The following is a 23,474-nucleotide window of genomic DNA, read 5'->3' as shown; positions in this document are numbered from 1 at the left end:
GCAGTCCTATTTGTGGTGATCTACTTGATCGAGCCCGGTAAGGATCCGTTCGCTCCACTCGATCTCTCTAGGTCACGACCCGCTTGCTCCACTCGATCTCTCTAGGTCACGACCCGCTCGCTCCACTCGATCTCTCTCTCGGTCACGACCCGCTCGCTCCACTCGATCTCTCTCTCGGTCACGACCCGCTCGCTCCACTCGATCTCTCTCTCGGTCACGACCCGCTCGCTCCACTCGATCTCTCTCTCGGTCACGACCCGCTCGCTCCACTCTATCTCTCTCGGTCACGACCCGCTCGCTCCACTCGATCTCTCTCGGTCACGACCCGCTCGCTCCACTCGATCTCTCTCGGTCACGACCCGCTCGCTCCACTCGATCTCTCGCGGTCACGACCCGCTCGCTCCACTCGATCTCTCTCGGTCACGACCCGCTCGCTCCACTCGATCTCTCTCGGTCACGACCCGCTCGCTCCACTCGATCTCTCTCGGTCACGACACGCTCGCTCCACTCGATCTCTCTCGGTCACGACACGCTCGCTCCACTCGATCTCTCTCTCTCTCTCTCTCGGTCACGGCCCGCTCGCTCCCCTCGATCTCCCTCCGTCACGACCCGCTCGCTCCACTCGATCTCTGTCGGTCACGACCCACTCACTCCGCTTGCTCTATCTCGGTCACGACCCGCTCGCTCCACTCGCTCTATCTCGGTCACGACCCGCTTGCTCCACTCGCTCTATCTCGGTCACGACCCGCTCGCTCCACTCGCTCTATCTCGGTCACGACCCGCTTGCTCCACTCGCTCTATCTCGGTCACGACCCGCTTGCTCCACTCGCTCTATCTCGGTCACGACCCGCTCGCTCCACTCGATCTCTCTCGGTCACGACCCGCTCGCTCCACTCGATCTCTCTCGGTCACGACCCGCTCGCTCCACTCGATCTCTCTCGGTCACGACCCGCTTGCTCCACTCGCTCTATCTCGGTCACGACCCGTTCGCTCCACTCGTTCTATCTCGGTCACGACCCTCTCGCTCCACTCGTTCTATCTCGGTCACGACCCGCTCGCTCCACTCGTTCTATCTCGGTCACGACCCGCTCGCTCCACTCGCTCTATCTCGGTCACGACCCGCTCGCTCCACTCGCTCTATCTCGGTCACGACCCGCTCGCTCCACTCGCTCTATCTCGGTCACGACCCGCTCGCTCCACTCGCTCTATCTCGGTCACGACCCGCTCGCTCCACTTGCTCTATCTCGGTCACGACCCGCTCGCTCCACTCGCTCTATCTCGGTCACGACCCGCTCGCTCCACTCGCTCTATCTCGGTCACGACCCGCTCGCTCCACTCGCTCTATCTCGGTCACGACCCGCTCGCTTCACTCGCTCTATCTCGGTCACGACCCGCTCGCTCCACTCGATCTCTCTCGGTCACGACCCGCTCGCTCCACTCGATCTCTCTCGGTCACGACCCGCTCGCTCCACTCGATCTCTCTCGGTCACGACCCGCTCGCTCCACTCGATCTCTCTCGGTCACGACCCGCTCGCTCCACTCGATCTCTCTCGGTCACGACCCGCTCGCTCCACTCGATCTCTCTCGGTCACGACCCGCTCGCTCCACTCGATCTCTCTCGGTCACGACCCGCTCGCTCCACTCGATCTCTCTCGGTCACGACCCGCTCGCTCCACTCGATCTCTCTCGGTCACGACCCGCTCGCTCCACTCGATCTCTCTCGGTCACGACCCGCTGGCTCCACTCGATCCCTCTCGGTCACGACCCGCTGGCTCCACTCGATCCCTCTCGGTCACGACCCGCTCGCTCCACTCGATCCCTCTCGGTCACGACCCGCTCGCTCCACTCGATCCCTCTCGGTCACGACCCGCTCGCTCCACTCGATCCCTCTCGGTCACGACCCGCTCGCTCCACTAGATCCCTCTCGGTCACGACCCGCTGGCTCCACTCGATCCCTCTCGGTCACGACCCGCTCGCTCCACTCGATCCCTCTCGGTCACGACCCGCTCGCTCCACTCGATCCCTCTCGGTCACGACCCGCTCGCTCCACTCGATCCCTCTCGGTCACGACCCGCTCGCTCCACTCGATCCCTCTCGGTCACGACCCGCTCGCTCCACTCGATCCCTCTCGGTCACGACCCGCTCGCTCCACTCAATCTCTCTTGATCTCTCTTGGTCACGACCCGCTCGCTCCACTCGATCCCTCTCGGTCACGACCCGCTCGCTCCACTCGATCCCTCTCGGTCACGACCCGCTCGCTCCACTCGATCCCTCTCGGTCACGACCTGCTCGCTCCACTCGATCCCTCTCGGTCACGACCCGCTCGCTCCACTCGATCCCTCTCGGTCACGACCCGCTCGCTCCACTCAATCTCTCTTGATCTCTCTTGGTCACGACCCGCTCACTCCACTCAATCTCTCTCGGTCACTACTTGATCGTTGTCGGTCCCTACCTGCTCGCTCTACTTGGATCACTCTGGGTTCCATTTTTGTGTTGAATTTTATCTTTACCCTGAAAATTGCCCTTTCGATTGTTTTGGACAAGGATGGTTTACCAACTCGATTTGAGTGTTCCTTCCTCATGCACTCTGTTTATTCCATTCTTCCTGTAGTTCTCGGATGAGGTTCTGCAGGTATTCAAGAGCTACAAGCTGGATGACCTGCAGGCGTCAAAGCATAAACAGGGTGAATCCAGACCATCTACCGACCATGTCTATTTTGCTAAGTTTCTCACTAGTGAGAAGGTACAAGAGCTCGATGTACATTATTCACACCTTTGTTTTGCTCTGCTATGCCGACGACCTTTATCGTCACCTGTCCAACTTGTGACTCGCACACCGCTCTGCCCTCAGTTGATGGACCTGCAGTTGAGTGACTGCAATTTCCGCCGACATGTTCTTTTGCAACATCTCATACTTTTTCAGTACCTTAAAGGCTCCATCAAGTTCAAAAGGTACTTGTACTTTCTTCTATACCCTTTAAGTATTTGTTATTTTGCCGTATCTACAATATGTTCATTTTACTTGTTTTGATTGGCTGGGGGAGGGAGCGCAGGGTCCTTTCCGCGTGTTTTATTGGTCTGTCTGTCTGTGGCTGCAACTTCACTTGTTTCACCAATTCCAGTACCCAGTCGGTTCTGACAAATGAGCAGATGCTGTGGATTGACGATACAACCACCAAGGTGTACCAGGTGAATGTCCGCTCCCCCCTCTCTCTCTCTCTGTACCTTTCTTACACTTGTTTTGCCATTTTGCATTCTGGTATCGGCCCTTGATGTCACCTGTCTCTGCTGCTTTTGTTCTGCAATAGCTTCTTCGAGAAACACCACAGGACGGGGAGCGATTTGCAGAAGCGGTGCAGGTAAGTGTCGATCACTTCCGCAATTCTAACCTGAGGCCGGCCGAGGAACGATTTGCCCACTCCCTGAAACCACACCTTGCATTTCCAGCACATCCTGGCCAGGGAGGAAAATTGGATTGTGTGGAAGAACGAAGGGTGCCCGAGTTTTGTAAGGGAAAGGTGAGCTGGGACATTTAAATGAAGACACAAAGGAAGAAATTGTGGAATTCTGGTGGAGATGTTTCCTATAATCTCTGCCATGCATGCTCTGATCTTCTTCTCTTGTCCATTTTTTCCCCCTTCCTTACACCCCCTAATTAATTTATTTTGGCCTCGTGATTCTGCTTGTACCTTTCCATGCATCGGTGTAAGAGCAAGTTGTACTTGCATGGCACTCACTACTGTCTGCACAGTATTTATTTATTTTGCTTATTTAGATTTTAACTAGTGAACGTACCCGTCGAGGATGGGTGATGGAATGGCATTTGATTGGACGGGAGGGCCATGGAACGACGATGACGACAAACAGAATAAATGGAGATGACAATCCTGTGATGGTTTGGCTTCACGTAGCGCCCACTGGATTGTCGCCCCCTGAAACTCCGGATCCCTACTCGTCCCTTATTTGCCAACCCATTGCTCTGAAACCCGACACGGCTCCTTATAGCCGATGGTCCACAGGATCGCACGGTCTTACATTTTTCGATTTCGCTTCAGGGGGCCCTAGAGTGTCGGCCTACTCTGGGCTATCTATTCATGTAGGTGCTCTGTTTTTGTTTGGTTAAAGAGGCCTCGATGGTGATGGCCGATCGAGATGGCCTCGTAATAATATTAAATTCTTCCCGTATCACCCCCTGATCTGTTTAGACCGTCGGACTCCAAGAGCCCGAGGGTACCTCGAAAGCGTCCAACTGCTGAAGACTTCTTTACAAGAAGTGGGAATAAGAAGTACCTGATGGGAAGGTAACGTCTTCGCAACTGCAAGCGGCCTTCTCATGACGTTGCACTCTACGGTGGAAACCTTGGGCCGACACCTGCATTGCGTGCGTGTTTCCTGCAGTGAGGAGCTCACGAGGTTATGGAACATCTGTCCAGACAACATGGAAGCTTGCAAAGCAGAAAACAGGTGAGGTCGTTTGTGAATGACCCTTGTATAGAAAAACTGAAGCGATGTGGGAATAAGTTTGGACATTATTTTAAACCGCGGGATGTGTGGCAAAGACTAACATGATGGGCAGAAGAGCCAACGATTGGCAATGACCGTACAAGATTGGTGCCTCTCACACACTACCCGTCGCATTGTCTCCCCGTCCAATCCTTGTTTATCCAGAGTGTTCCTGCCAAGCTTGGAAGAGTTCTTTGAAGACGCCATTGAGCAAGCAGAGCCAGACAACATGGTGGAGGACGAGTACAAGTGAGCATTCCGAACAGACTTTGTTGTACGATTCATCCAAAATTCCTCTGTGGTTCTTCTTCCTCTTACAATTATCTTTGCCTTACTCCCGATGACGATAGGGCGGTAAACAACGCAAACTATGGCTGGAGGGCTCTACGGCTACTCTCCCGACGCAGCCCACACTTCTTCCAGCCCACAAACCAACAATTCCGCAGTCTACCGGAGTACCTCGGACACTTGGTTACAAGGCTCGCAAGAGAACTCCCGGTACATTTCCCACACCTTTGCTTCCTCTCGTTCACCTGCACCACCGACTTTGGCTCGCCTGTGCCGAAGCCGAAAAACTCGAACCTCACTCGAGCTAGACCAGTCACGGGGTTGGTTGAATCATTTATTGGCCACGTGCACACGTGAGATACAAAACACGATGTCCTGTAATAAATGATTCAACCAACCCTGTGACTGGGCTAACTCGAGTGAGGTTCGCGTTTTCAGCCACGACACCTGCGTGACCACCTTTTCTCAGATCGTCACTTAATTCTTCCTCTTCTCTCCCCGTCACTGTTCCTTCTTGGTGTTTACTACTATTTCCTCTCGTTTCTTTCTCTCCACTTTCCCAGCAGATTTGTGTTTGACTTTCATACGAGTGTTATTTGTTATTTTTAAAACTTTGTTCCATTTGTTATTTCCTATTTTCATACAAAAAAAAACCAGAAAGCCTGGTGTGGATACTGGATAGAAACTTGAAAATCCACTGAACCGGTGCATACTGGGGTGGTAGTTTATTGTAGTGCTCCCGATGAGGGGGCGGGATGTCTTGGATTGTCTCGTTCTCCGAACAAGACGGTCCAAGATGCACCAGGTTGTTATTTTTCTGAATATACAAGAAAAATTTTTTTTTTTTTTAAATAGAGGATTTATGGATATTTTTTACATACATGTCATTGTACTCTTTTTTTTTTTTTTTTCCTCGTCTCGGATGAGCGTTTGTCGAACATTAACGGGCCACGTGCCCATTAAAATGATGTTGCCTGACGATTTGCGAGCGCGCAGACTTTTGCAAAAACAAAAAGAAAAATCTTTTTTTCCCCTTTCAAGTCTTCGATTTCACCAACCTTGCGCGATCCTCCAGCCGCCCCCAGAGGAAATAAAAACCGAGGAAGAGCCAGAAGAAGATCCACTCTCGAAAGACAACGATAACGACAGTGAGTAGTTGTCTATCCAGGCCGAACGACTTTCCAAACGTTCTTTAGGTGACCGTCTTAGATTGCCAAATTTGCTTGTTTTCTTTCCTAAGAAATACTTTTAAGAGTTAAATGACCCTACAAACAAGTGCAGCCCCCAACCCCAAGCAGTTTGTCCCCCTCAAAATAAGGCATCGCACCCTTTCTGTGCATTCACTAATTGAGTCCGAGCTTTATCGGTGTTTCGGGAGCTTCGGGTCTTTGTTTTCCCTGCACAAAGATACTGAGCTGAAACTTTCGACCGGAAAGTAACTTTAACCAAAGTTTTCAAAATGTCTGTGAACTTTTTAACACCAAAGTCTGGGAACAGATGATGCACTGAAATGGCACCCTAAACACTGACTGTTAATGACCCGACGAACATTACTTGGTGGTGGCAGGTGGTATCGGCTTTTCCTCATTATTGTACACACTGCTAATACGTCGTTGTTTTCCTCAGAATATTCAACTCTGCTCCCAATCAACAAAATGTAACGGATTTGACCTCCCTAACGAGCGATGCGAGACCACCGCAGATGATCTCCCAAGACGCCGAGTGGAGGCGTTCTGCGCATGCGAGACCAGTCGGCAGTGCTCTTATGTTTCATCAATTTAACCCTGCGGTGGTTCCAGCACGCGTGCATGGTCTTGCGGAGGGGATGTATTACACTGGCGGACAACACCGCAGCTCAGATACACAGCAAAAGTGATATATTTAATAAATTATAGGGATGGGGCCATGGGAAGTGAAAATGGCAATTATAAATTAGAGATAACCAGATGGCGTGCAATTCCGTGTTAACCTTAACGCTAAACTTGGCATGGGCAGACTCAGTCAGGACCATAGGACGCACAGAACAGAAGATTGGACAAAAGTGTCGTGTGTGCGTGTGGTCTTTCCTATTCCTATGAAGGGCTGGAAGGCGTGGCACAGGCTGTGCTGGAGCTGTGCTCGGACTCGTGTGTGTGTGTGTGTGTGTGTGTGTGTGTGTGTGTGTGTGTGTGTGTGTGTGTGTGTGTGTGTGTGTGTGTGTGTGTGTGTGTGTGTGTGTGTGTGTGTGTGTGTGTGTGTGTGTGTGTGTGTGTGTGTGTGTCATTGGTTGTTATCTCCATATGCATGTTTCAGAAGTTGGATCAACGGAGCCCTCCCAGGTGTCAATGTATTTGCGTGGTTGGGTTGTACATCTGGTCTGCGTTGTGTGTGGCGCTTTTGGGTAAACATTGAGCTATGCGTGTGGTTCCCCTGACTATTTGTGGCGGTTCATGGCTCTTTTGAAGGCTGGGCATCCCGGGCTGTTATGCTCTGGGTAGTGCGCCTGCCTTTTTTAATAGGCAGTGCCTTTGCCACCCGACCCACCCCATCCCTGCTTGTTTGGGTGTCGCACATGTGCTCTCGCAGCAAACATTAATAAAAGTGGCAGAGACACCATTTTACGCTTAATCTGGCCAGAAACAGTTTCCAGGGCTATTCTTAACACCAATTTTCACATGGCAGACTCGGTCAGGAACACAAGACAAACAGTAGAGTTAAACGTGTGCACGTCTTCCCTGTGAAACACGGAGACATGGCATAGGTTAGTCTTGCAGGCCGTCGGAGATGACCCTGGAAGGATGCTTTCGTGCAGGCACGACTTCAGATCCCTCGCTACTCGTTGTGTGTCTTGTCTGGCGTACTGGCACCTTACCGGTCTGGAGTTGGTTACCCTTGGCTCTCTGCCGTTGCAGTGAGGCTCTCTGTCTAGCTCTGCTCTCTGTGGCTGTCTGGCTTTTGTTCTATCCTGGGCTCTTCACTTCTCATCTGCATTGGGCTGTGTATCTCTGTGGCCATCAGGGCATCTCACGTTATTTGCTTCTCCTCTGGACTGTCTTGTCACTGTCCTCTCGTGTCCGACGGGTGTTTGAGCACACGTGGGCATTCCATGTTGCGAAAACTTGTGCGGGAGGCTCTGTGGTAGCTCACGTGGATATGCCTTGTTTAGTTGTAATGAAACGACTGGGGTCGATTTGGGTTAAACACAAATAGAAGATTGTGAGAAAAGACAGATGAGGGTGAGGATAACAGGGAAGCTAACTAGACATCCTATTCTGTTCTCTATAATTAATTAATTAATTGATATATTGAAATTATTTCTCAATAATAATAAAACGGTGTGTGTCAGTGTGTCTTCTCCATAACTCCAAAACCATGAAACCTAGCAACCCCAAACTTTCCATGCATACCAAGGGAACTCCAAATGAGTGCATGAATGAAACCTGGATATTTGGATAAGTATAAACACACCTTTTGAAGATAATTACCAGTTTATGAAATTATAACAAAATCGGGCTTTATCCTCAGTCAGCGCGTTATCCCTCACAGGGGTCTTAAGTTTCAGCCTGCTCAAAAACGCCTTGTCTTGGAATAGGCCGCAACGGTTTCTGCATGATTAAGCGCTCAAATTAATTCTGTCACTTTCCTCATGTCTGACTAATCTGCACACCTACAAACCACTTCTGTCGGTGTTATAGTTATCAAATTAGGAGCTTGGAGCAATGTTATGCATTGCATGATGTGATTTTCCATGATGGCCTCTCACGGACTATTTAAAGTATATAATCGAAGTTCTGAGAGTTTTAAAAGAGAGCGGGAAATCCATATAGTATTATGGATTACATAGAGGCACCTTCATTCCCTGCTGTTATGCCTGGCCTCGTGGCCTATATAGATCCTCGCAAAGTAATGCCATAAAAGCCAGCCTTTCCTTATCAATCGGTGTTTGTAAGCCATGGCGATAGTTGCAAGCGGTGTAATTCACTTTTTTTCACAGTGGATATCATTTTTGAAATTAAAATTACAAATGTTAAGGACTATGATGAGGTGATAAAATGTTAGGGTGATAAAATAAACATGTTATTCTTCAACCGTTTTGTTAGTGCTTCCTTGGGTACTTAAGCCACTTGGCCTCCATGGTGATACCACAGCTCAGTTCACTGTGGCGATATCCCAGGAGTTAGGAAGGCAAAATAAATTAGAGGATCAGAATTGATAAAAATATAACGGGACAAGCCACCGTGGCATGATGGCCGGAGAGGTATGAACACTCGCTCTAAGCCGTCAAGCCAGGGTTTGAATCCCGACCCAGCTATAAACTGCAATCCCAGTGTTGTTCAGGCAGTGTAATTCATCACTACGTACCGTCCCTCAGATGGACGCTAAACTGGGTGTCACATCTGCTGGATTTTGTCCTCCCCCTCACCCTCCTCACTCTTCCCTCCCCATCCCAACACTTCCCTCCCCCTCCTCACTCCTGCCTCCACCACTTCAGTTTCATTATGCTCCTCACTCTCTCCCCTCCCTCTCTCTTTGTCTTTCTTCCACCTCCTCCCCCCCCCCCTCTTCCCCCTCCTGGAGTGTACAGTACAGTGACATGTGGTGAAGCTTCGCTCTCCCACCCTTCCCCACTCTGCACCCCGCCTCTCTCTCTCTCTCTCTCTCTCTCTCTCTCTCCCTCTCTCCCTCCATCCCTCTCTCTCCCTCTCTCTCACTCTCTGGCTCTCTCTCACTCTCTGGCTCTCTCTCACTCTCCCTGCCCCTCTCTATCCCACCTATTTCTGCCCCCTCTCTGGGAGGGGGGCTGGGAGTCTGGAAGTGGTGGGGGTTGTAAGAGGGGGGAGAAGTGGTGGGAGTCTGGGGGGAGTGAGTGGAAGGGGTGGGGTGGGAGGAGTAGGAGTCCGGAGGGAATGAGTGAGAACACTTAAGATCTCGGGGTCTTGAGGTTGAGCCCCTGTCATGCTGTTGAAATAACACCAGATGGGTTGACTCAGCCTGTCGTCCTTGTGAGGTCAGCAAAATGAGTACCAGCTTACTGGTAACGGGCACTGCTTCAGCGACACAGCCGCATTTCCAGAAATTATGCAACTAGCTGCCACAGGCTGCATATGAAATTAAAACGGTACTCGGCAGAGCGCATACCTCCGCCAGGCTGAATAGTTTGTTTTCTATCCCACTGATCCCACTGATAGGCCGGATCTGGATTCGGACCTGAACCAAAATCTAATCGGCTTGTTCTTGTCACCTAACCAACTCGTCCACCAAGTTTAGTCATAACTCGTCCATAACTTTTAAAATATCATGTTATATATTGCTTTTCACCCGATATCTCAATAGTGAAGAATCACTTAAAAATTAAACAATTCTCGTATCCGAATCCATATCTTCAACAAAATCGAATTTATTTGTCCTTGTCACACACCCAACCTATCCACCAAGTTTTGTCCAAATCCGTCCATAACGTTTTAAGATATCCTGCTATATGTCGGTTTTGGCCCTTGCTCCCAATGGTGAAGAATCACTTAAAAATTAAATAACTCTCGTATCTCCATATTCTCGTATCTCCATAACTCCATATTCAGATCTTCACCAAAATCGAATCGATTCGTCCTTGTCAGACACCCAACCTGTCCACCAAGTTTTGTCCAAATCCGTCCATAACTTTTTAAGACATCCTCCTATATGTCGGTTTGGGCCCTTTCTCCCAATGGTGAAGAATCACTTTTAAAATTCTACTAGCCGGATCCGGATCTTCACCAAAATCTAATCATTTCGTATGTATCGCATACACTCCCTCTTCGCCAAATTTTGTCCGAATCCGTCCACAACCTTTTGAGATATCTTGTTCACAGACAAACAAACAAACAGACAGACAGGGGTGAAAACATAACCTCCACCTTTGGTGGCGGAGGTAACAACAACATACCCACATTCTTGAGGGGAAGTTTGGCTCAAGCCTTTCACGAACAGGCTGGCCAGGCCTGATATTTGAAAGGATAAGGCAGGGTGCTGGTGATTTATCACCTACTCTTCGCAGAAGAAGTTGGCTGTCAGATCTTTAACGTCCACCAAGAATGCTAGAATACGGGATGCGTGTTTAATGTTTTTTTTTTTGTTTTTTTTTGTATACAACATCGAGGCTCGTGAAGGCAACATGGCACACATCCTGCCCGTGAAAGCCTGGGATTTTATAGCTGGGCGGAAGGGTGAAGGGATCGAGACAGTTTATAGCTGGGCGGAAGGGTGAAGGTATTGTCGTGCGAATACCCTCAAGGTTAACACCAGGGCTTGCGAATGACCAGAACGGCTTTAACTGAGGCAACGACCAAATACGGATTCGGCTATAAAAGTACGGGAGAAAGAATGAAGGAGAAGAGGCGGCGAGCGCTTACCGAGAGTGAACCAACGGCAGCTCCGATCCTGCAGGGGATTAACTCGAACAACACGGGTTTAACAAGGAATGGAAAGTAATGCAAGGGAGAAATAAAGGTCGGGACAGGGAAACGCGATGATAAATCTAATAATGATCCTAAATTGGGATCCTACAAACCGACTTCCAAATACGAGACGGGAATGATTTGCAAAAATAACTGCACTATAACTGTGCCGAACGCGGCCCCGTTCGGCTCCAAGCTCCAAAGCGAGGAAATCCTCCGTCTGCTCGCTCACACGCTTCGCCAGGCCCCGCGCGACCCGCACCGCTCCAAGCTCCGAGTCGATCGCACACGAGGCCCCAGCACCACTCCAAGCTCCGAATCGATCGCACACGAGGAGGACCACTCCAAGTACCACGCAGATGGCGAACCAATGACCACCAGGACCTCTCAAGACGAAGAGCCAAGAGCCAAGGACGAACAACGACAAGCGAAGGACCAGCACGACTCAACACCAAGAGCGAAGCTTTCAGCACGAAGAAGAGAAAGAAGAGACCAAAAAGAAGGGCAAGAGCTTCAAGCACAGAGAGAGAGAGATCTCCACTACGAAGGGGTCCAGCGCGAAGAGAGTTAAGAGACAGATAAGATGTCGTCCACCGAGCCCTTTTGTAGCTTTTCCATGCGACGTCAGTTCTGGCGCGCCACCAACCAGAGCCTCGTAGCTTCACGCCGTTTGCCGAACCTCCTCGCCATTTGCCGAACCTCTTCGCGCCTTCCGCTCTGATTGGTTCAAGGCTTGCGCCTTCCGCGCCAACCAATCACACGTTCCCCTGGGCGTGGTTACAGCTCGTCTCACGCGATGTTGCTAGGCCAGCTGCTGGTGCGGCTGGCGGCGGCCATCCGGCGGTGCCCCGATCTGGCTTCCTCCCGGTCTTCTTCCAAGGTCATTGTAAGGGAAGGGAACTAATTAATGTGTGCACTAAGGACCTATCCAAGTGTTTATATGTGTGCGTTGCCATAAGGGACAAAGGAATGATTACCAGGTCTGACACACGGGTTTATCTTAGTAGTATATCTTAGTATGTATCTTAGTAATACAACTATTTAACACCTGAACATCCTTGTATGTTCACAGGTATACTCTTACCCCGACAAACCGCCTAAAAACACAGAACTTATTACAGGGTAGATTCCCTATCGCGACAGTCGAAGCATGTTACCTATACAGATCTACCTGGCCCTAGATATTCCTTTACCCCCCGACATAACAGTATCTAGACAGTTTATAGCTGGGCGGAAGGGTGAATGTATCTAGACCAGTGGTTCCCAACCTTTTTGTACTCGCGACCCCTTGCTGAAAACCCCGAAACACACGCGACACACCCCTGCCATCAGCCGTTTCAGTTTTACAAATTTTTCTGAGAAGGAAAAGGGAAGAAAGAGAAAACAATCATTAATTCATCAATTTTTACAAACTTTACTACAATATTCCTTGCACATTATAAAATTCGGGTAATTTTAGTTAGTTAGTCAAATCAAGCTAATCATTTTTTATCACTGCCATCCATCGTCACACAATCTATGATCGTGATCACTAAAATATCATCATCTCTCCAACCTAGCTAGTGGGATGGTTGGGGTTGCATCTGAGCAGCGAGTCTTGGAATTCGTGGCGGGGTGTTTGTAAGAGCTAATCTCATGTCATCCTCGACATCCAATGTGTTCCTGGTCTTCGTTTTGGTGTGGACGAGGGTAGAAAATCGAGCCTCACAGAGGTAGGTGGAGGCAAATGGAAGAAGAACACGTAAAGCCAGCATACTGACTTTGGAATATGATTGATGCATAGCGCACCAGAATTGAGTCACCGATTTCTCCTGGAACAGGTCACGTGCCGGAGAGTTGTTTCGTAGATCCAAGAATTCATTTTTGACTTCGTCGGAGAGGCTGGATACGTGAAGTGGAGCAGAGAAAGGGTTTCTTACCAGTGCCACCTCTTCTCCTGTGAGCTCGGGGAAGTATCGTTGGAATTCCTTTTCTAGGGACTCAAGATGTCCGGTAATCTCATCCTTCAGGAACTGGTCTAGTTCACCCTCAGACTCATCCATCACTCCGCAGAGTTTTTCAAACATGGCGATGTTCCCAAGATTGACTTTCCGACGCCAGTTCTGCAGTTTGGATATGAAGGCCCGTAGATTGTCTTGAAATAGGAGAACGTGTGTTTCCCTTCCCTGAAATTTCAAATTCAGCTTGTTCAGCTGGTCGAAAATGTCCGCCAAGTACGCAACCCGTTTATTCCACGTTTCATCATCGAAGTGAGCCAGAAGATCTCTCTTTTCTTGCACTTCCAGGAAGAATCTGATTTCGTCTTTCAGCTCGAAGACACGATTCACAACGTTCCCTTGCGACAACCAGTGTACGGCCGTGTAGAAGAGAAGGACCTCATGGTCAGCATCCATGTCTTTGCAGAGTTCTTTGAATAGACAAGTGTTGAGTGCCCCAGACTTCACGTAATTCACAATTTTGATCACAGAATCGAGCACTTCCCACAGAGTTGCAGGAAGCGTTTTACTGGCGAGAGCATATCGGTGGATCATGCAGTGGATGCCCTTAGCTTGGGGAGCCAGCTCCTTCACTCTTGTCTGGAATCCTGACTTCGATCCGAGCAAAGCTGGTGCTCCGTCCGTACCAACCCCGCACACGTTTCCCCATTGCAGACCTTCGGTATGAAAAAATGTAGAGACCTTTTCCATGATGTCAACAGCTTTTGAAGTGGTTTCAAGTGCACTACAGAAGAAGAATTCTTCTTTGATGTCGTCTGAATGAATGTACCTTACGGAGACAAGCAACTGAGAACATGAACTCGCATCCGTTGATTCGTCGAGTTGAAAGGAGAACAACGGAGAATCTTTGATTTCATCCAAAACCTGCTCTTTCACATCCATAGACATATGAGAAATACGCCTCTGAAGAGTTATTAGACAAAGATACTTGCTGCATCTTCTTCGCGCTGGCTTCCCCGAGAACGAGCTTCACAATCTTCAACATGCAGGGTTTGATAAGTGTCTCTCCAATGGTGAGGCTTTTTGTGTTTGGCAATTTCCAACGCAACTTCATATGGGGCCTCCACTGCTGCTGCACTATGTTGCTGAAAAGACCCACGAGCATCGAGCTTTTGACGTTTGAGAAGAAGCTCATGGCATTTGAAGAACTCCAAATCCTTCTCTGCATGTTCCGGATGCTTCGTCTCTCGGTGACGCTCGAGTTTCAAAGGTTTCATTGACTCCGCACTCAGGACAACATGGCACAAGACTCATTGTGGTTTCTCGACGCCGTTGTTGGCGAGTACTGTGGTGAAGACCAATAGTCTTCCGAGTATTTGCGCCTTTTAGCCATTGCTTCAGATCTGTAAATACAAAAACCCGGAAATAGACTATGTTCATCTCATATCGGCAACACATCGAAAAGGGCGAGTGAAAACTATAGCCAACTCCACCGACACAACATTATGTTGTGTGTTCTAGGTATCAGCGAAATGAAAGTTTTGGTAATGTTCCCTTCTCCCAAGGCTACCAAGTTCTCCCAAGGCTTCTCGACCCCCCAGGCCACCCTCCGAGACCCCCTGAGGTTGGGAACCCCTGGTCTACAGACTTGGCATTTAATATGGAATATTTTTTTTGTTGGGGTGAACTTACTTTTCAAGATGACTTAGAACCAAAAGTTCATTGGAATTATGTTGAAATTATTCTAGATTTTGTTAATGTGACCTTTAAAAGAAACAAAAACCACATTTGACATTTCGAAGCAAATAAATTGATCCTTGAAAGTGATGTAAACTGATATCGAACTCGATTCACGGACAGTACTGTGTTAAACTTCTGTACGTTTTCCAGAAGTATCTCTTTATTTTGCACATTAGCCCAAAAAATTTTCAACAAAAACAAAAGCTAAATTATGACTGGGATTACGGACAGTAAAATTACAGTTCAGTACTTCGTGTAACCCCCACGAGCATTCAGGAGAGCACATACACATCGAGGCATGCTGTTCACGAGATTTGCCAAGGTTTGGACAGGAATCGCTTGCCATGCAGTGACAATAGTCTGCTGCAATTCACGCACAGAGGTAGGCTGCTGGTCCAAGTTGTCGATTTGACGCGTTAATTCTGCCCACAAGTTCTCTATCGGATTCATATCCGGGGACATGGCAGGCCACTCCATATGCTCTACACCACGGCCAGCAAGAAAGTGTTGGATCATGCGAGCACGATGAGGCGGTGCATTGTCATCTTGGAAGACAAAGTTTCCTCAAAAGGCTGCACGAGCAAATGGAAGCAATGTTTCTTCCAGAATGACCCTGTACTTGAACTGGTTCAGGTTTCCATTCAGAACAATCAGGTCAGTTTTGCCCCCTGCATGAAAAGCAGCCCAAACGGTCACCCCACCACCTCCAGCTTGGACTCTTGGCACTATACAATCTTCGTTGTGGGCTTCATGCACTTGTCTGCGCACTCGGATGCGGCCATCTTGACGATAGACCAGAAATCTCGACTCGTCACTGAAGGTCACGTGATTCCAGTGTCCTGGCTGCCATTGACGGTGCTCTCTGGCCCACTGCAATCGGCGCTGGCTGTGTTGTCTGGTCAGGCGTGGCTTTCTCAGGGGACGCCTGGCACGATAGCCTGCTTGAACCAGTCGTTGGTTGACTAGCCTTCTGGATACAGGCACATTTGTCAGTTGCTGCCACTCAGCCCTAAGCCGATTAGCTGACTTGATACGGCCATTGCAGACTAACCGGTGCAGCTGGCGATCATCTCTCCTTGTGGTTCTGCGTGGATGTCCTGGCCTCGGTATTGGAGTAGGGACACCCCTCTGAGCATTTCGTTTCAGGATCTTTGACACCTGACCTTGAGTGATGCCATACTGCCGAGCAATAGCATGCTGTTTCATGCCAGAATTTCGTAAAGCCACCACTCCATGACAAACAGCATTGTCAAGTTGACGGACCATCTCCAGAGGAAGCGGCAATAACTTTTGTAGATGTGCAGCAATTGTTTTCCACTAATGCAGAATGCAACAACCCTTATGTACCCGATTGTGAAGCCAATCGTCAAATGTACCTGTCCTTACATTTTGTCACGCCACCTGTGATATAATCCTGTTATTGACTTCTTGCTGCGAAAGACAATCAGTGACATGGTTCTTTCAACAAAGACATCACCGAAGGGTAAAATAAACTCACCAGATTGATATACTGAGTTCAGAAAGTAAACCCAAGTCAAGGAAAAAAATAATATTCCATATTAAATGCCAAGTCTGTAGACAGTTTATAGCTGGGCGGAAGGGTGAAGGTATCTGACAGTTTATAGCTGGGCGGAAGGGTGAAGGGATCTAGACAGTTTATAGCTGGGCGGAAGGGTGAAGGGATCTAGACAGTTTATAGCTGGGCAGAATGGTGAAGGGATCTAGACAGTTTATAGCTGGGCAGAAGGGTGAAGGGATCTAGGCAGTGTATAGCTGGGTGGAAGGGTGAAGGGATCTAGACGGTTTACAGCTGGGCGGAAGGGTGAAGGGATCTAGACGGTTTATAGCTGGGCGGAAGGGTGAAGGGATCTAGACGGTTTATAGCTGGGTGGAAGGGTGAAGGGATCTAGACAGTTTATAGCTGGGCGGAAGGGAGAAGGGATCTAGACAGTTTATAGCTGGGTGGAAGGGTGAAGGGATCTAGACAGTTTATAGCTGGGTGGAAGGGTGAAGGGATGTAGACAGTTTATAGCTGGGCGGAAGCGTGAAGGGATCTAGACAGTTTATGGCTGGGCGGAAAGGTGAAGGGATCTAGACAGTTTATGGCTGGGCGGAAGGGTGAAGGGATCTAGACAGTTTATAGCTGGGCGGAAGGGTGAAGGGATCTAGACAGTTTATAGCTGGGCGGAAGGGTGAAGGGATCTAGACAGTTTATGGCTGGGCGGAAGGGTGAAGGGATCTAGACAGTTTATAGCTGGGCGGAAGGGTGAAGGGATCTAGACAGTTTATAGCTGGGCGGAAGGGTGAAGGGATCTAGACAGTTTATAGGTGGGTCGAGATTCAAACCCAGGCTAGACAGCTGAGCGGTGAGTGTGCATACCTTTCAGCCATCCTGCCTCCATCTTCATCAGCCAACAACTACTGCCTGTATATGGCGATACAAAAATATCATTTCCACTTCACTGTGAAGGTCAGTGTTGGATTCTTTGGGTTTAAACCCTTAAAATGAGTTTAAAATGACAAATTGAGTAAAATGAAACATTTTTAAAATTTCGAATTATTCTCATTCTGATTCCAAGTGATAGATCCAGAAGACCCTTAAAGATCCAGAGGACCCAAAATACCCAGATAACACATTAGACACCAAAATCCTGAAGACCCCCAAGACCACTTTTACCTTCAAGACACTTTCAATACTTTAGACACCTTTAGGTCCCTTCACCCTTCCGACCTTTTATACCCTTTAGACATTTACACGACTTGAGTCCCTTTCGACCCCTTAGACCTTAACATTCGTAACACCCTTCAGACCAATTAGACAGCTTGGTGCCTTGACCATTTAGAGCTTTACACCATTTGGATCTTTTTTATTATAAATAAATTACAAATAAATAATATCACCAATATTACAAATTACAAAAGAAATGTTTGTATTATGATTGGTGGAAATCATGACAACACAGCAACTCAAGTTCAGTCAGGTCGTTATCCACAGTTTCAACAAGCCCATGCCTCTGCGGCGACGACATGTGGTGAGGCAAGGAGAGTGTAGCGAGCCCATCCATGCTATATAACAAAACAGTCATGTCCCACCCGTAATTGGAGGTGAGGCGCAATTACAGGTGAGAGACTCGATTGGGTCTTGTTACCTCTCGATGTGCTCGATGTGTGTTCTCGATGTGTTCTCGGTGTTCAGACAGGCATTGATCCTGATTCCAAAGTTCTGTCCAACTTTCCTGTAGGTCTCATGTGGCACTGCCTGGAGGTAGTCTGACACCTCCTGCTTCTGATCATCCAGTGTGACAGGGCGGTTGACGTAGACAGAGCCCTTGGCAGCTCCCCAGAACCAGTAGTCCAGAGGGTTCAAGTCTGGGCTATGGGGTGCCCAGACATGAGCGGCACCCAGGGCAACGAGGCGATTTCTGAAGAGCTGCTGCATGAAAGTGATGGTGTCACCAGCTGTATGCGGGGGTGCACCATCCTGCATAAACCAGGTCATGCTGAGCTGGTTTGGGGTAACCTTTTGGCCTAGATCATTATGGAACTTCTGGAGCACGGCCCGGTAGCGCTCACCATTGATCGTCACCGTCCTGCTGTTGTCATTCTCAAACCAGTAAGGCCCTAGCATTCCCCATCTGGCATTGAAGGCGCAGAAGCATGTGACCTTAGGCCCTTTCAGGTACCTCTCGGTGATTTCCTCAGGTGGTTCTGCCCCTCAGAAAATGTTGTTGTATGAATATGATTTCGTCTCATATCACAGAGCCACCACTTTTGTCTTCTGCTCCACTGTCAATGGCATAGTTGAGCTACGGAGCTAGAAATCCCAGGGAACAAATACCACGATAACACCAAACCCTGAAAAGGAAAACAGTATAGGTCAAAATACAAAGAAATGGCAGGAAGTCAAAGTTGTATCAATCTTTTTGAAACACCCTGTATAGTACGATATCTCAAAATGTTATGGACGGATTCAGACGAAACTTGGTGGACAGGTTGCTTGTGTGACACGGACGAATGTATTTTAATTTTGGTGAAGACCCGGATTCGGATATGGAAATAAAACTTTTTTTAAAAAAATGTGAATCGTCGCCATTGAGCGATAGGGCCAAAACCTATATACAGTATAGTATGATATTTCAAAAAGTTGTGGCCGCCTTATGACAAAACCTGGCGGATGATTTGGGTAACTGACAAGAACAAGCCGATTAGACTTTTGTTCAGGTCCGAATCCAGATGTGACCTATCTGTGCGAATCAAAATGTAAACTGTTCAGCCTGGCTGCCGTGAACAGCAACCTCTCTACTGAGTGCCGTTCTAGTTGTTTATGTGTTGACTGCTTTTGACAATGTATGTGGTACATGATGCTTGGAAGCCTCGGAGGTGCACGTTTCTGTCTAAGCTGATGCTGATGGCTCGCCAATGAGTGATGAAGCCGGTCTGGCGGATGAGGCGGATGTGCAGCCATGGGATTATCATGTATGTACTACTTGTGAATGTCTGCAGCTGCACAGGAATTGAAACAGCAAATGGCTTACCTTGTGTAGCTTTTCCTGGTTGCTTTATGCAGCTTTCTTTGGCTTCAAGAGTAGGAGGTTAAAAGTTGTGAGCTGGTTGGTTGGTCATTATGGGTGCGATGTGATTGGGTCTATATATATATATATATATGGACCCAATCACAAATCACAAAACAAATATATTGTTGCGGATATGAGGACTGTATTTTTTTTATTGTGTGCTTTATTATTATTATTGTTTATTCTGCGCCTCCTGCCTCCGGAGTTGTGTAAAGATAAAAAGGGCGTCTCGGTAGTTATTCCATAAACACCACATTGCAGGACCCGATAAAACCCTTGTTCAGTTGCTTATATCTTATTATGTGTCTTAGGGTAAGGCTGTGTCTCCCATTAATTTAAATACTCCATTGCACCAAGTGAAATAAGAATAGGTCCCCTTTCGTTTCATTTCAATGGCCAACTGCATTTTGGGTGGTTTTCTTCAACCACCATTGGCCACGAGGCAGGGTTGGGGAAGAAAGGCGTGTCTCCACCTCGTCATAGAGGGGAGGAGTGAGCCAGCCCCACTCGACCAACCATGAACAAGGGGTTTGGTTTGAGAGGGCGGAGGAAGAGCGATGGGGGAGGTTCGAAAAGGTTGAGGGGCGGGGCCTATATAACCCGCTGCGGGGCGTTCCCAAAAGGTGTCCAAGGGAGGAGACAAGCAGATGCGCTTTTACTGAGACAAGGAGACGAGTAAAAAGAAAAGAGCTGGGTCGTCAGAGCAAGAGCGCGTAGAGAGGTCCATGACAAGAGCTGAGTTGGTCGTCAGGGGTGGTCAGTGGTTGCGTTGAGTTGTCGGTGGAGAAAGAGTGGTTGGACCAAGAAAGAGAGAGGAGAGAACCCGTCACGCCAGACCCCCCACCAGCGCGTCGGCTCCACCAAGCAGATCCGACCCGTGATCCCGCGCACACGACAGGCCCGGTGGCATCAGCGGCCGTCGAGGTCCAGCCCGACGTCCCGTGCGGGATCAAGCTCCAGCCAGCTCCGTGCCGTCCTCCCCCTCCAGCCACACACCTCCTTCCAGCCAATCCACTCTGCAATTCCCCGTGTGAGTCAGTGTCTTTGTTTGTTCTGTCCTGGGTAGGTAATTAAGCTTGTATAAGGAATTCACTGTGTCACCTGCATCTCATGTCCCTGTAAATAATCGTGACTGCTCCTTTTTGCTTGTGTGTGTAAATAATAAATCCCGTTACTCTTCTGTACGTCTTCTTCCTCTTTGCATTCGGTCGCTTTCGAGTTTTCCAGATTGAGTAGCTGTGGCGCGATACGGCCAACGTTCAGGGTGAATCGGGTTTTAGTCGGGGAATAACTGTTCGGCCGCGGTTACACCACCGCTCGGTAAAAAATAACATCTAATCCGCGGACCGTAACAATGTGTGTGTGTGTATATATATATTTATATATATATATATATATATATATATATATATATATATATATATATATATATATATCTATCTGTTTAGATATATATATATATATATATATATATATATATATATATATATATATATATATATATATATATATATATATATATATATATATGTTTAGATATATATATATATATATATATATATATGTTTAGATATATATATATATATATATATAGCTGTTCTATATAGCTGTATAGAACAAAAGAGGCGGAAGAATGCAAGGAGCGAGCTGTTTCTTCTGAAAAAGAAACGCGATGGAGGCGGATGTCTATCGATTACATATGCAACGCCATGTCTATTCACACGGACTAAATGCTTAACTCGGCAGATACTTGAGAAACTAGATGGTATTCATTGAATACTTATCCCGTGCAGTCTTGAGAAGGACTTGGTGCGAGCCAACTCTTGTTTTTTGTTTTTCTTTGATCCCATATGGCTAACCCTAACAACTATATTTCCCATAGTTAGTTGATCAATTAGTTTCGCATTGATTGGTTAAACAGTTTCAGAGAAGAAGATTTTAATTTTTTTTTGCTTGGATCCAATGCAGCTGCCCAACCACATGACCCATGACGTCATAAGTTTACCATTCTGGCTTTGGTTGGGTAGGGGATAAGATGTGTGAGGTTTTGTGTTGATCGGATAAGGTTCATTTTTCTACCCAAGATATGTGCCAAACCATGTGACCGATATCATCATTTTCACACGACATGCAGCAATGACGTTAGTTGATATTTGGAATGTTTCGCTCCGATATGTTCGGCTGTTTCAGAGAAAGAATTCTTTATTTTTTTCCCCTTTGATCCAACATGGCTTCCAGACCATGTGACCTATGATTTATTCATGAACACCATGGAATCCCCAAAGCTAGTATAGCATGAGCATGACGTTTTGCAGCGATCTGGTTAGCCGTTCTGGAGAAGATTTTTTACAAAGGTTTTTTTTTTTTTTTTTTTTTCAAATGTTCAATCCACCAAGGCTGCCGAAGTACGTGACCGATGACTGTCATCAATTTAATTCTGTTGACCAAATTAGCCCGGGGTGGCTTAAGAATTTTCATACTGATCGGATCAAGTGTTGTACTTGGCAAATTATGATGTCATAAGGAAGGCACCAACAACAACAACAACATGCATTTTAAAGGCCATTTTCCCTGCTAGAGCGGGGGTTAGCCTTGCGGTCCCCATGACGATCTTCTCCATTTTGCCCTATTTTCTGCATCTCTCCTTGTTAACCCCCTTGCCCGCATTTCTTCTTCCACCATCTTTAGCCAAGTCTTTCTCGGTCTTCCCCGTCTTCTACTTCCTTGTACATTCATTCCCATCACTCTTCTCAACCAGTCACTTTCATCCTTCCTCAACACATGACCAAACCATCTCAACCTGTTCCTCTTCACAGCATCAATCACAGGCTCTATTCCCATCATCTTTTGCAATTCATCATTTGTCTTCCTCTCTCTCAACGATACTCCGCACATCCGTCGAACCATTCGCATTTCCACCCTTTCCAACCTTCGTTGCTGCTCTACGTTCATTACCCATGTCTCGCTCCCATAAATCATAACACCTCTCACACATGCAGCATACACCTTTCCCTTCAGCTTCAACGACACTCCCCTCATCATCAGCACGCCACTCAATTCCCGAAACTTCTTCCATGCACATCTCACTCGAGCAACCGTTGCCGAGTCTGATCCACCTTCTCCATTCAGCATGTCTCCGAGGTAGCAAAATGTTTTCACACCTTCCAGCTTCACGCCGTCTCCAAGATCCAACTCAACATTTCCTCCATCTGCAGCTCCCTCTGTGCACACCTTACATTTGAATGTAGCTGCCACACTGGTTAATGACCCTCTCAGACCACTACATTTTTGATGAACCCATTCAGTGCACATTGTACACTGAATGGAGTTCACTCCGACACCCTTCCTACACACAGCACAGGGCCACTTCCCAGTTCTTTCCACCTCACCACATGCTTTACCACTTGCCATCACCTTCGTCTTTCCGATATTCACCTTCAGACCTTTTGTCTCCATACATTCCTTCCACGTGTTCATCTTTTCCTTCAGTCCATCCATACTTTCCGCAATCAACACCAGATCATCTGCATACAACAACTCCCACGGTAAACCCTCCTTTACGTTCTGAGCCAGCACCTCCATCACAGCTACAAATAGTAGTGGACTTAGTACCGACCCCTGATGCACTCCCACCTTCACCTCAAACTCACCACTGTTCCCGTCCTTCGTCCTTACAGCTGTGCGCGCTCTTTTGTACATTGCCATCACTACTCTGATCAACCATTCCTCCACTCCTAACTTCCTCAATGCCCATGTCAATACTTTGCGTGGAACCCGATCGAATGCTTTCTCCAGATCAACAAACCCAAGAAACAACTGCTTCCTCTTCTCCATGTACTTCTCCTGCAATTGCCTCACAATGAAGGAAGGCACCGATGACATCATAAATATATCTTATTCCCCATGGGCAGTACTTGATAATGAGCGAAGTTTAAATTATCTCCACTAGCAACGGTACCCGCCCTATGGGCGGGGCTTCAATTGGGAGGCCCAAATGAAAAGGCAAAATATCAGAAATT

General features: G+C 48.0%; 1 protein-coding gene across 7 annotated transcripts in view; it reads left to right on the top strand.

Annotated features, from left to right (window-relative positions):
- The window catches only part of THOC1 (THO complex subunit 1), a 44,146-nt gene that overhangs the window by 14,689 nt on the left and 5,983 nt on the right, over nucleotides 1–23,474 (top strand). For 3 of the 7 annotated variants that reach the window (XM_078778475.1, XM_078778474.1, XM_068116667.2), the window contains 9 exons: nucleotides 2,612–2,743; nucleotides 2,852–2,952; nucleotides 3,123–3,189; nucleotides 3,309–3,359; nucleotides 3,448–3,518; nucleotides 4,206–4,301; nucleotides 4,399–4,464; nucleotides 4,669–4,752; nucleotides 4,854–5,001. In XM_078778475.1, the coding sequence (XP_078634601.1) occupies nucleotides 2,612–2,743; nucleotides 2,852–2,952; nucleotides 3,123–3,189; nucleotides 3,309–3,359; nucleotides 3,448–3,518; nucleotides 4,206–4,301; nucleotides 4,399–4,464; nucleotides 4,669–4,752; nucleotides 4,854–5,001 (816 nt within the window). Of the gene's footprint in view, nucleotides 1–2,611; nucleotides 2,744–2,851; nucleotides 2,953–3,122; nucleotides 3,190–3,308; nucleotides 3,360–3,447; nucleotides 3,519–4,205; nucleotides 4,302–4,398; nucleotides 4,465–4,668; nucleotides 4,753–4,853; nucleotides 5,002–5,832; nucleotides 5,940–6,417; nucleotides 8,859–23,474 lie in introns of those variants that run through there. The other 4 variants (XM_068116663.2, XM_068116664.2, XM_068116662.2 and 1 more) reach the window with 4 other exon arrangements.

The sequence above is a fragment of the Myxine glutinosa genome, chromosome 5 (genome assembly GCF_964187855.1).
Source record: "Myxine glutinosa chromosome 5, kmMyxGlut1.1, whole genome shotgun sequence".
Lineage (NCBI taxonomy): Eukaryota > Metazoa > Chordata > Myxini > Myxiniformes > Myxinidae > Myxine > Myxine glutinosa.
Note: the sequence above shows the minus strand (reverse complement) of the source record. Positions and strands in the feature narration are given on the sequence as shown.